Here is a 14,510-nt window from a genome sequence, read left to right as displayed (position 1 = left end):
TCAATTCCTGGAATCCGGACAAATAAAGCATCTGAAAAAATATTCAACGAAATAAGTTATATCATATTTTTCCTAATTGAAATAGATAAATTATCTCTTTGATATATTTTATTCTCATCAAATATCACAAAGATGCTTGTCTTCTATAAAATAGTAGCATTTATGGGCTTTCGTAATCAACACCATTAAATACCTTTTGGGTCACAATAAATATCATAGAGTATAAGTTAAAAAATATGTTCACATTCATAAGGAATATAATAAATAACTCAATATTAATGATTTGTTAGTCTAACCAGAACTCTTCAATTCCTAAAAGTAATATTTATTTAAAGGATAATTATACATCCAAAAAAATATTGGTTTCGTACCTAAAACGAGTAAATAATTACTCTTGATAGTACCGAAAAAAATAACTCAACATTAGTTTATCAATCATCCAATTTCATAATCATACTTCCGCCAAATTCAATCGATAATAATCACTTTATAATACCGCTAAGGTTGTGATGTTGACGGAGATGGATAATGATCCTTAGAACACTACAAAAAGATGTTCATAGTCAGAGATGATAGTGTAATTAGAAGGAAAATGTCATGTTCACATTTCACAAATTTTTATTTTTTAGAGTATACTAGAAATTTCCTTTTTTATATTATTAAAAATTTTATATTCTATACTAGCTAGTTTATGATCATGTTTGATGGTGGTTGTTAACATTTTTTCATATGTGTTTACGTGCAATCTGGTGATTAACTATTTTTTATCTTGAATATTTAGATAAAGTATATCAATGAAAAGATCAATATTTAAATTAATCGGGGAGTCAAAAGATCCAAATATATAATATTCTTTCATTTAATGTACACCGTTGACTTTTTAACTTATTATTAGACCAATGAATATATAAAGTGATGTGGTGGGGTGATTATATTTAGAGAATAATGTACTACCTCATATCAGGAAATAACTTATCTCTTCTAGCAGTAAAAATGTGACATGTGTGCTATTTTGTTTATTTTTAAAAATATTTTTATAATAAATGATGAAACATGACACTTATATCCTTATACCAGGAGATACTCCATTCTCATAAGTTATTGGTACAATTTCAGGTAAATATGAATTTAAAGTCATCACCAATATATTTGTAAAAAAAAATGGACATATAGGAGGAATATCTATTAAAGTTAATTTGATGATAAGAAATGAATATTTTAAGAAGATGCTAATGATTTTATTAAGGGTTTGATTATATAAAAAAAGACTAAAAATGATACTGCTTTTTATACTTCAAAACTTCAGACCTTCTACCTTCCAGTAAAAATATTTCATATTTGGTAAGTTTGTCCTGAAATATATGTTTTCAAGTCAACTACTTTTAAACTCTAGTGTGGACCCCTTAAAAAAATCAAGTTTGGACAGAAAAGGAATGAATATGATTTAAGTATTATATGGAAATGAAGCAATCACATTTTAAAGTAGTAAACAAGTAAATAAAACCATTCCTAAAATAAAAATTAATAAAATATTAATAAAAAAAATCCCACACATGAACAAAATAGCATTTCTGACTAATCTAATTTTCTCACATTTTGATCCAAAACAACTCCCACTATATATTTCCATCATTTTTTTAGAAGATCATGAAACTATATTCCATTTGTATTAACAATTTTTTTTTCATAAACAAATATTCTAATTTTATGACATCCAAACCCCCAACACAACCCTCTTTTAGTATGACAAAATATTTTTGATGAACTAGACAATAGTGAAATATATCATATGCAGGGATTTTGGTCTAAAGTTTTGACTAGCAATAATATCTAATTACAAATTATAAATAAAATTAACTGAGTAAAAATATAAAGAAATATACATAATTGTTTCAAAATAACATATTAATTTTAAATAATGATAATTAATAATTAAAGAAATCAAATAAAATATACATTTATTTAAAGTATCCCTAATTTTCGTTTTTTAAAGATTTAAGTTTATCGATGATTAAATTAGAGATAAAATTTTCAACTATTTCCTTTTTAATATAATTGAAAACATTTTAGGCAAGAAATTCATTTTTTGTCTTTAGAGTGATTTAAATAATATCTCTTTAGAATTGTTGATGCATTTTGTAACAAAAAATAAAAAAGATACATTGATTTTTATATTATTTGTATTTGTCTCCACAATATGTCATGTTTTGTTCGACTTAATTACATTTATCACATTTTTTGTTTAAGTAATGAAAATATAAAAATTAGAGAATTTGTGTAAGTATAGAAAACTAAATAATAGTTTATATAATTTCACTAAAACTCAAAGTACGAGATCCAAATGATGACGTTCCCGGAGGCTAAAAGCTGAAGCAATATAGCTAAATTGTAATTAACCTCAAGCCCACTTGAACTAAACTAATCAATACATGCATTATTCCATTTGTGATATTTCATCGGAAAGAGATGTGTTGCTTATCAGAAATTTAAAACCCATTTATGTCAGCCTCCTCTGTTAAAATAAGGGCTGGGATAAATTAATCAAGATGATATAACCAACCAACAAAACGTTGGTTAATTATGGAACGTCCTACTAGATCCATAAAAAACCAAAATATCAAAAGTTGGAATATTTTGAGCAATATTGTGAAAATATATTCTTAATAATAATACTAAAAAAAATATGGCAAAATAATGGTGCTTAAAATTGTCATTTAACAGCGTTTTTGTGATGTTTTCTATGTGAGTACAGTAGTACATAAGATTATATTTAAAAACAATTTTTATAGCACTATAGAAAGTAGACATTTAACCATGCTCATTGAAGCAAGCATTGTTAAATATCTGCTTTCTAAATAAGACAATATATTTCTCAAATACATGACAAACATGTCCAACTTCACCATATTTACAATAGATTTGTTAAATCGTCAACGACTTCAACTACATTCAACTTTAACAGATTCCTATATTATAAACTAACATATGAGTAATGCGATCTTACGGAAAATTGTTCATTCTTTCTCCTCCAATGTCACCATAGCAAAAAACTTACAATACCATAGTTGCACAACTTCACAACAAATAAAGATCACACTATTAGTGGAGAGAAAAATAAATGAGCTAAAATAAGATAACGATTTACCTTATGCTTGAAAAGGAAAACAAAAAATCGATAACTTCACCATAGCTGAATAACTTCACAACAAATAAATATCACACTATTAGTGAAAAGATAAACAAATGAGCTAAAATAAGATAACGATTTACCTTATGCTTGAAGAGAAAAACCAAAAATCGGTAATTTGGTTGAAGAGAGAAACTAAAAACAAAAGAGAAAAAAAAAAGTAAGTTATGGAGAAGAAGAAGAAGAAAAATAAGTAAAATAATAAATTGAGTGATTTGTATTATTGTGGAAGGTTTTGTTTTTTAATTTGAAAAAATCTCGCTCACTAAAACAAGCATTAAAGGTGTGACATCTTTAACAACATTTGCTTCAATAAGCGCCATTGAAGAAAGCTCTCTTAAAGATAACACCTTTAAATATATGAAGTATTACATTTAATAGTGATTATTTCAATAAACGCCATTAAAGATAACAAAAAATAACACATTTAATAATGTTTTTTTAACAAATGCTGTTATTTTTCCTCCACCTTATATTTAACCACGCTCACTATATAATTGCTGTTAAATGGACATGCATAGTGGATACAATAAAATTGTAAATAAGTAGGGGAGTAGCGGAACAAGTAATTGATAAGGTAGAACAGATTCGAAGGTTTACCCTCAAACTGAACTACAGGATAAGACATGGACATTAACATTATTATCTAATTAACCAATAATTTCAACACTGACGCTCATATTTTGTGGCTAAGGGTGGAAACAGGTCAGACTTTGCCTTAAACAGGCCCAGCCTATATAACACATAGGAGCCTGGGCCTGGCCTGTTAGTCTGTTTAAAAAAAATTTCAAAGCCTAGGCCTGGCCTGTTTAAAAGCCTGGCCTGACCTGTTAGCCTATTTAAAGGCCTATTATACTATATGCTCATAAAATAGGCTACCATGTCTACATTTTAATGGGCTTATAGGCTCATTTTTTGTTAGGCCCATCTAATTCTAATAATTATATTATATTTTTATATGCATTTTTATATTAATATTACACATATATAATAATATTGCTTATGTTAAAATAGTATAATTTAAACATTCTTATATAATATAACTAAATAGGCCGACCTGTTAGGCTTTATTGGTCTTTTAGATGGCCTAAAGCCTGGCCTGTTAAGCTAAATAAGCTTTTTAGAAAGTCTGAGCCTGACCTTTCGTCAAAAAAGCCTGACCTGACCTAGCCTGTTATAGGCCAAGTAATAGGCCACTGATAGGCGGTCTGGCCTGTTTCCACCTTATTTGTGGCTCAGTTAGGTGGTCAACATTTTTATGCATTTTATTTTCTTCTTTGGTCTTGCTTTAATTTGTATTATTTTGACAACACTAGTAGATTAATACTAGAATATATTTTATAATTTCAAGTTAGCTGTACACGTTTCCCTTGTTCCAGATAGGTTTAAAATGTCAAACAAAGTTAGACTTTTCATCAATGCTGTTATTTTGGCCATAAGCTTTGTAGTCTAGCCTAAATAACAACAATAGTAACCCTTTTATTTGTTAAAAAAATTTAGATTTAGGTTTGATCTATTTAAAAACATCTTTAAATAGACCAATATACATTGTTTTAAATAGCCTATCTAACACAAATTATTTTATTATATTTTTTATATTCAACTTTACATCTAATAATTTTAAATTATAATTTGAACACATAAAACAAGGAATTCTAATTTTAAATATGATAACTACTAAGTTATTATTTTTTCATACAGTTTGAGCATAAAAATATTATACTTCAAGAGACAAAGAAAACAATGGATAAGAAATGAAAATAAATAATAATATTCAAATAGTTTGTTTGCTTTATACATAACTAAATAACAATTGCACATCAATTATAATAATTAATAAAAAGAAGATATTTACTTACACTCAAATTAAGTTATATTAGTTAAACTCAATTTCATCCATTCATTTTTATAGATCCAATCCAATGGATCAAATGAGTGAAACTTAAAAGTATCTAATATTCTTCTTTTTCACTTTCACCACCTCTTTCACTCACCCCTTGGTCTATTAAATTTAAAAAATGAATGAATAAGATTAAGTATAACTAATATAATTTAATTTGAGTACGAACATATCTCTCATCATTAATAAATACTCTTATGTTAATTGTTTACATGTTCATGAGATTTACATATTTATTTAATGCAATCTTCTATAAAATAATTAATATAAATATTTAATAAAATTATATGAATTTAATAGGTTTGTTAAGAAGCATCACCATTTTCCATTCAAGCTAAGTAGGCTTTTGTAAGAAGCTTGAGTGTCATATATCTGTTCATTAGAAAAGTCTATCCTAATTTATATTAGGGAAAATATTAAGCACTCGGTGAGATGTCTTAATTGAGATTTTCCCAATTTAGCCCCATTTATAAACGACTAAATTATTTTAGAAGAATTGTCATTAGACTCATGAAAAAATTATAATTTAAAATTTAGCACCTTGTTCTCGAGGTTTTAAATTTGCCACCACTTAAGATATTAGATTTATGAGTCATTAAATTTACTTGTTTTTTAGTTCATCTATTCTTATAAAAATTTGTTACTTGATTGTATTATCTCTTATCCCAAGAGAAGGTGAGAACAAACTGAACAATTGGATCATTGTTTAGATGGCTCAATGAGGACTATAATTAGTTTAATCACTACTCCACCCCCTATATATTGCTACTGTTATGTTATCCTTTTGTGGAGGTAATGGGAGAAGTCAACTTGTGAATTAAAAAAAAGCAAAAAGGGAGACACGAATTCTGGTACACATGGGATTTAGCTCTCCCTTGTGATTGTTCCACCAAAGTTTTGAATGAGAGGAGATATGGGAGAGAGAGAGAGAGGAGAGAGAATGAATTGATTTTTTATTTTTATTTTTTCAACACCAATGGGAGGAGATAAGGTTTAAAGGCATAGTTCTTGTTGGGTAATGTTGTTTTGTCACCCATTACATGTCTCCTTCTAACTTGGGCCAACAAAACTTGATTACCCAAAAGTGAATAAAAACTAAATACATGTCTGACTCTCTTTAATTTCTAAAGGAATGAAGAATTATTTGTCTTGTAAAATAATTGGGGTGTTATCACACAACCCACTACAATATATGTGGGCTCCATTACCCACCATGACAGGAAATTGGAGTGTCTTCGTGACTGGTAGTTTAAAAAATGTTGCTAGTCGGGGCTGTAATATGTTGTGGAAGCTGCCTGTGTCCACTAACACAGTAACAGAGTAGCCACATATGACTCCAGAAAATTTGAGGGTCTTAGGAGAGAGTTGACCACCGAGTGCTTGATCTGAAATGTGGAAGTGAATGAGATCATCATCATAAGGGAAGGGGGTCCGGTGTGGTTTGGTCTATCCCTTGGGAATCAGGGTCATCAAAATCAGCTCCCTGGTTTAAGAGGGGGCAGTCCTCTAGCATCAACAAAAATTTCTTAGGCTGACATTTATGTCCTGGGTAGAACTTTTCATCACAATTATAACATAACCCCTGAGCGCGACATTCCTGCATCTGAGTAGTTGTCAACCGTCGAATAGGTAGTGTGGGGGTGGTTGGGTTTGTCTGTGATGTAATGGGATGAGTTTTAGGCAATGTAGTTGTGTGGAGAGGTGGGGCAAATCTGGTTGATTTATAAATTGGTCGACTGGAATCTCTAACTTTGGCCTCAATCAGTTTGGCCTCAGAAATTGTAGTAGGGCATAGGATAGCTAACTCCCACCGAATCTCAGGTAAAAGCCCAGAAAGAAAGCAATTTAGAATACTTTCCTATGATAAGCCACATATTCTGTTACATAGTTTCTCGAACTGTTTTTGGTACTCCGTCACAGATCCAAATTGCTTAAGTTTGAAAAGCTCTACTTGATGATTTGTGTAAGTGGATGGCCCGAAACGGTTCTCTAAATCCCTGGTAAAAGTGTACCAATCGGAGAGTTGAAAATTGTGAAACATCCATTTAAACCAACTGAGTGCTTCTCCTTGCATATAAAAAGATACCATGGGCATCCGTTGTTCTAGAGGAACGAGATAGAGTTGGAAAAATTGTTCCGCTTGAAAAATCCAGTCTAAGGGTTTAGATCCATCAAATGGCATGAGCTGTAATTTGGGTGGCCTAGGTAGCGGTTGGGGGTGATATGGATTCTGTTGTGGGTTGGTGTTAGGCGTATGGGATTGGTGGTGGGGTTGTTGGGAAGATGATGGGGGCATATAGGGTGGTGGTGGGTGAGTAGTATTCTGGCCAATGGGTGAATGGAGGGTAGGAGTGGGGTTGTGATGAGATATATGAGAAGAAGAGAGATGAACAGGGGAGCCTAAGAGTGGATTAGGGGGTAGAGAGGGAACAAACCTAATTTCAGAGAGTTTTTCGGTGATATTATGAAGAACAGTAGTGATAGCAGCATGTCTAGCATCTTGCTGTTCTTGATTTTCCCTTAATTTTTCCATTAGCAGCTGAGGGATGGAGTCATCAGGTTCTTTTTAAGAGGTCTTGGGAGGCATTGAGAGATTAATGAAAGCACCAAAATGTTAGACTGATTTACGGTTCTAAAAAAAAGGAGAAATTCTATCACTAGTAATTTACTGAATATTCATCATTCATTCCTTGATTAGCATCTTTAGACAGTTTATATAGAAAAGTAAAGGGAAATATGAAATGATCTCAGCCCTACATTTGGTGAGATCTTACACAAAAGGAGATTTGGATATAACAGAAAGGGAATAAAAATCAATCACTATTTCATGATGTAATCTTTCTGCCAGCTAGGGTTAGTTTGGACCCGTTTGGGCATGGTACTAGCAATATGTCTCCTAGCACAAATCGATAGATTTCATTTTCTTCTCTCAGATTATAAACATCAATGATTCCGAGTTTTATTTAATAAAGAAAGTTTAATTCATTATTTTCCTAACAGTATAGATGATAGAAAAGCATTGACAAAACGACCTCTACGTGATCATGATATGTGTTATTTTTTGTTAACCATAATTTTATGATATTTTATCAATGCTTTTCTACCATCTATACTGTTATAAATTCATCAGAATAGACTATGTGGCCATAAATTCAAATACGGAAACAACTTTTAAAAACCTTAATAGGTCGAGATAAAAATAAACACGTCTTAAAATGATGAATTTATAAATCACTAAATAATTATCCGTTTTTCAATCATATTAATTAACAACTTCTATTGTCGACCAAGAAATTGCAGAGTTTAATTGTGTGATCACCACTTTACATACATTCTGCAGATACTAGTATTGATATCGATAGCTACAAGAACATTGAGCACATCTCATCCTAATTCATCGAATTTCTTAATAATTATTTATATCAGTACAAGTTTTTATTTGAATTTCTTTTACTGGCATAGCTTAAAGGTTTCACAATTTCATTTCTTCTTGTTTATTTCCTTTCCCCAAAAGAAAAGAAAATATAGAGTCTCGATGTACAAATTATAGGACCTAAAACATTTTTCTTCTTATATGGTGACAGTTTAATTTGATACAAGCACTCGAAGACTAATTACAAAAATTTATGTATTGACAATTGTAAAATAAAATTACATTATTATTGGATCATCCATCCTTTATTTTTTATTATTAACTTTTAAATGAAATTAATATAAATGAAATTTATGTACTTACATTGTATTTTTTTTTAATATTATTAGTGCACAAAATATTGATGTCTAACTTGAAATTGATGGTTAAACTATAACAATTATTTGTCATCTAATTGGCACAATTGATCAATCTTTCTACTTGTCTGGTTTAGCTGAGATCAGTAGCAAAAATATGGATAAATCTATTGTTAGCATTGAGATCATTTAAATAAGTAAATTTAAGAGGAAGGAACGTAACATGCTAGGTCTTCCTTTATCCTAAATAAAATACTGCCCAATTTGGCTCAATAGACATGATAACACACCTAGATTATATCTCAAACATTGTACACAATGGAGGCAATAACATTAATTATTGTAGTCAATTCATAGGCATTATTGCATGCAGCCCCACTCTCCGTCTTTTCTCGTAAAAACGTCCAATTATAATATAATAATAAAATAAATGAAATTTAGAAAACATCAATTTGTATTCATTATTAGAAGATATAAGTCAAACAATATACAATTTATCGTGAGAATTTGTTGCTCTTTGTTAATACTTAGTACCTTCATTTCCACATACAAAATGAGAGAAAATTGTTGGAACAACTTAATCATAGGTCCAACAAAACTGATTTAATTGTTGACAACCAATCAAAGAGACAAAGTTAAAACATATACAGACATATGCTATCACATCATACCACATAAGATAATCCTTACTCTACCTACATGTTCTATCAGATTAATCATAATTAAACAATATAATAATAATAATTTAAATTTTTTAATCATATGAGATATTTTTAGTAGTCCTTCAGATTGCACATGATCTGAGAGATCAAATCAGTATTGAACATGGACATGCATGGCAATGGTAGTAACATCACAAATCATGCCACGTGGCAGTTGTCTAATTGGTCTCCATAAGGGCCCATCGAAAGAGCAGTTTCTGTTTGGCAAATACTATAAGTCTATACTAATAACAACGCCGGCTACTCTATTCTTCTCTACTTCCAACCAAAAACATTGTTAGCCGTTAAAGTTTCAGTTTTTCTTACCATTTTTTTCTCAAACGTTATTACCAATTCAATTCAACTCTCTCTAAACTTATTTATCATTTAAAATTCTAATAAAATAATAAATTAACTACCCACCCCATTGACCTTCCTCTCAACGTTTTCTCCTTGGTCTTAAAGTTTCACTAAATTCCTCTATTTCTACTTGTATGCATGCTGCAACGTTTCTTCATTACTCTCTATGATGGAGTCTCCTTCTTACTCTTCCTCCTCCTCTGAATTTGGTTCCGTAGCCACTGCTGATCAGGTACCCAACTTCACTCTTTCTCTCTATTTATTATAAATAAATCATCTTCACTGTTTTTCTCCATCTGGGTATTTCAATTACTTTCCTATAACGGCAAAAGCTTTTTTTTTTTCCAGTAATCATTTTAATTTGTCATGTTCTTCTAACTGGGTTACTCATTTTAATTTTTTTCAGTACCAGTTTCTTTCTAATAAGATAAGTTTGACTGACTTTGTTATACCCCAGTTACTCTTATATGGTATAATAACTTCCATTTTATTCATATTTTCATTACCTGGGTACCCTAACTATCTGAGTGATCCATGCACATGCCCTTGTTTTTTCTGCACAATTATCTATCATGTAATAAAAAGGGGAAACAGGATTAAATATCCTCTTAGTACCTATAAATATAGGTAGTTTTGAGTTTAGTACTCCAAGTTTTTAATTAGTTTTTGGTATCATTTTTACTTTAGTCATTGTTAATTCCTTGTCAACACCACAATTGACATCCTAGCCAATTAAGGACCATCAAAATTTTAGAATATATGGGAACCAAAACCAAAAAATTATATTATAGGGACAAACAAAAAATGAGTCAAAAACCAAAAAGAACATATTTAATAAAAAAATAAACATTATCGGAAAGGTTGAGTTCGCGCCCCAGGATACACCTGTAGATTAGTTTGTCATCTACGGAGAGACATTGATGAAATATTTAAGGGTTTTGTTGAATTTTTAATTGGTTACTTTAATAGCTAACTAGTATGGTATTTGATTGGTTGTGTCTATTAGGAGACATTACAAGATTTGTTACACTTATTCTGTTCTACCTGGTAATTTTCAATTATTGGGAGTATCTGATTATCTGAATTCAGCTGCCTTTGTTTTTGATAGAATGCAGCTCAAAGTGTGAGAAGTGGTGGTGCCAGTGAAGCTGCCACCACTTTAGAACAATCACGGGGGTGGCATGATGTTTTCTGGTTAGGAGTATTTGTAATCCATTTGATTGCACTGGGATTCCTTATGGGGGTTCTTGGCCTCAATAGGTTTAAGATAGAGAATAGACTTAACATTGATAAGCATACCTCCCGAATTTCGGGGAATAAAGCCGGATTGACAGAGACTTATTGGCCACTCTATGCTGCTGCTGGTGGAGTTGGGACTGTTCTTGGATTGAGTTGGTTGTTGTTGTTGGGTTTTCAGGCCACTCATATGATGAAGTTTTCTGTTCACATTCTCACCACTTATCTTGCTGTGATCAGTGTGTTGTGTTTCTGGGCTGAACAGTTTTTCTGGGGTGTTGCTTTTGCTATTGGAGCTGCTCTTCAGTTTTTGTATGTCATAGCAGTCATAGACAGGTACTGGCCTGTAACTTTTCTTCACACATTTTATACTGGATTTTAGTTTTCTTAGTACTAATTGGTTGCACAAAGTATGCCATAATGGTCATGCAAAGGCATTGACCTAGAATATTACTACAAGCATTATGTGTGTTATGTCACAGTATTTCTGTTTATAGATTCACTGTTCTGTATGAACCAAAATGTCTTTTCTCATAGCAAATGGGATTGGAATATTAAGTTATCATCAGTATGTTGGTTTATGCGAAAATCAATATTGCACCTGTCAATATAGGTTAAGCTTCTTGATTGCTTTATAAGATGAAGTGGTTAAGAATATATTCTGCATGGAAGTGCAAAAGTACATATTTTGTATGACTATCACATCATAGTTATTCAAAGTCCTATTAGGAATGCATTGCCCCCCTTTTCATCCGACCCTGTATTTTAAGCGGTCCACCTGTGTTCAATTTTTAAGCAGTTGTTTACCTGTGTTCAATTTTTAAGCCTTTTCCTTGCGATGCATACTTACATGTCAATACAAATTGAAGTTTTAAGTTTATATTCTTTTGTAGTTGGGTGCTATCATTGTACTTTTTGTAGCGTAGTTTCTTTACTCCCTTCTTTTTGCTTTCTGTACAACTAGTTGAGTCTATAAGATGATTTGTGTGGATTCTTTTCCTCTGTAGACTTCCATTTACGATGTTGGTTCTTCAAAAAGCTGTGAAGATGGTATGGAATCTTCCTGAAGTTATGAGAGTGGCCCATGCATTTACGCTGCTTGTGCTTCTATGGATGGCTTTATGGTCATTTGGAGCAGCTGGAGTTGTGGCTTCAAGCATGGATCATGGTGGACGCTGGTGGCTTCTTGTGGTGAGCGGGCAAGTTTTGCTCTTCATTCTACCTGTTCTTGTTGGGACTAGTTATGGCAGCTGGCTACTTAAGCTTTCCTCATCTGATTACTCTGACATTGCTATTCATGCTTGCAGGCTCTCTCTGTAAGCTTATTTTGGACAGGTGCAGTACTCTGTAATACTGTACATGTTATAGTGTCTGGAATGGTGTTTCATGTTCTTTTTCATGGTGGTAGAGAAGCAGCATCGGTTCCTGTAAACTCATTATTGAAATCTATACAGTATGCTTTAACAACATCTCTTGGTAGCATATGTTATGGTTCATTATTCACTGCTGCAATTAGGACACTGCGATGGAAGGTAACCATTCGCCTTTAGTGATTGTTTTGATGTTTCTTTCTTTTATTTCCAGATGCTTTCCTTTTGGTTTCTTTAATAATTTTTTATTTGTCTTTCAGATACGGGGATTTCGGTCAAAGATTGGGAATAATGAGTGTTTGCTTTGCTGTGTTGATTTCCTTTTCCATCTTGTGGAGACTCTTGTCCGTTTTTTTAACAAGTATGCCTATGTTCAGGTAGACTTCTTTCATTAACTGGTTCTTATGACAGAAATATCATTTTCTAGGTAACAATAAAGTTTGAGGCATTGTGGATTTTCATTTAGTTTAAATAGCTGTCATTGGTAAAGATGAAATATGTACAAGTGCTTGGAGAAGATTCTTTGCTGTCTATATGTTTTCCATTAGAATTTAGATAGAGAAAATTTTAGAATATGGAAAACATCTATGATTCTACGTCTCAGCATCGCAACAGAATACATGGGTATTGCATTTCCTTGAATAGTTTTGAACTTTTGATCATTAGAAACATTTGTCTACTTTTCAATGATAATTGACATATAGCATGTAGGTAACTTGTGTTGAAGTTTGGTAAATGTTTCTTTGAAAACTTACTCAAGCATGTCTCATGGTCTTGTTCCTCACAGATTGCTGTTTACGGTAAAAGCTTTAACCATTCTGCTAGAGATGCCTGGGAGTTATTTCAATCAACTGGAGTTGAAGCACTCGTGGCCTACGATTGTTCAGGTGCTGTCCTGCTAATGGGCACCGTTTTCGGAGGGCTGATCACGGGAACTTGCTCTGGTGTTTGGGCATGGATTAAATGGAGGGACAGGGCTTTAATGATTGGGTCTACATCCATGCTGATGGGGATGGTATTGGTAAGTTTACAAACTCAGTTTAAAGTGTATTCTTGAAGCTTAGGTTTCAAGCATTAAGATGCTTGTTGAACTCTTTTCTCTGTAAAATTCGTGTAGTGATGTTGATCATGAAAATCAGTCACAAGTTACACTGTTGAACAAGGCATGAAATATGTAACTAATTTTCAGGTTGGATTGGCAATGGTCGTGGTGGAAAGTGCTGTTACATCTATATACATCTGTTATGCTGAGGACCCTTTATTGATTCAGAGATGGGATGCTGAATTTTTCAACCAGATGTCCGAGACACTACACCAGCGGCTGCAACATAGGAGCGCTCGATCAAGGGAAGTTTTAACCCACAATCGACCGAGTGACCATATATGAGAAGATGCCACTATGTGAAGGAATTAGATTTGTCTTGTGGTACCACAACAGTTTATTATCCTTTATATACCCCAAGCATATGTTTTTTCTTTTCATATTTCAAGTTAAGTTAGTAGAATAGTAGGAACAGGAGAAAAAAATGTTGTTATGGTGTATTGTGGCTTTGAGATATGTCCATGATTGCCTCGTGGCCTTATCTTCAGTTTTTATATCAGAAAAAGGTGAAAAACTCAAAAGTATACACGTATACAATGACTGTCACGACTCCCGTGTGATTTATTTATGCAAGATGTGTAAATGTATATATGTAAACTACAAGTCATTAATTTGATTTATTCGTTATTAGAGATTAGAAAAAAAGTGATTTAGTATTGTGAAGAACAGGGATGAAGCATTGGACATGAAGCAGTTTTGCAGCAATGGAGATTTTGTTTTATTACTTGGAAAGTGCTTTGACGTGCTTGTTGAACAAAATGATTACATTTAACATGTCTACTGTGTGTTAGTTTTATCCTTGGTCTAATCAACACCTTTCATTACTTGTTCTTCAATTACTTGGTACTAAACAATAACGAAGCAATATTAACAAAAAGAGAAGAGATTGAGATGGTTATTGAACTGTGTGAGGTTATCGGGGAAA

General features: G+C 31.9%; 1 protein-coding gene across 1 annotated transcript; it reads left to right on the top strand.

Annotated features, from left to right (window-relative positions):
* Window positions 9,871–13,994, top strand: LOC109336774 (CTL-like protein DDB_G0274487). Its single transcript, XM_019573584.1, has 7 exons — window positions 9,871–10,109; window positions 10,986–11,449; window positions 12,121–12,304; window positions 12,421–12,645; window positions 12,744–12,860; window positions 13,271–13,504; window positions 13,673–13,994. Exons 1-7 carry the CDS (start codon window positions 10,044–10,046, stop codon window positions 13,868–13,870), a joined length of 1,488 nt encoding a protein of 495 aa, XP_019429129.1. The 5' UTR covers window positions 9,871–10,043; the 3' UTR covers window positions 13,871–13,994.

Source organism: Lupinus angustifolius, chromosome LG20 (genome assembly GCF_001865875.1).
Source record: "Lupinus angustifolius cultivar Tanjil chromosome LG20, LupAngTanjil_v1.0, whole genome shotgun sequence".
In the NCBI taxonomy this organism is placed as follows: Eukaryota; Viridiplantae; Streptophyta; class Magnoliopsida; order Fabales; family Fabaceae; genus Lupinus; species Lupinus angustifolius.
Note: the sequence above shows the minus strand (reverse complement) of the source record. Positions and strands in the feature narration are given on the sequence as shown.

Excerpts from the sequence above, each read along its gene's own strand:
- LOC109336774 (XM_019573584.1), top strand. The coding sequence starts at position 10,044 with ATGATGGAGTCTCCTTCTTACTCTTCCTCCTCCTCTGAATTTGGTTCC. Across the intron at positions 11,450-12,120 it reads GTCATAGCAGTCATAGACAG|ACTTCCATTTACGATGTTGG; the intron begins GTACTGGCCTGT and ends TTTCCTCTGTAG. Across the intron at positions 12,861-13,270 it reads ACAAGTATGCCTATGTTCAG|ATTGCTGTTTACGGTAAAAG; the intron begins GTAGACTTCTTT and ends TGTTCCTCACAG.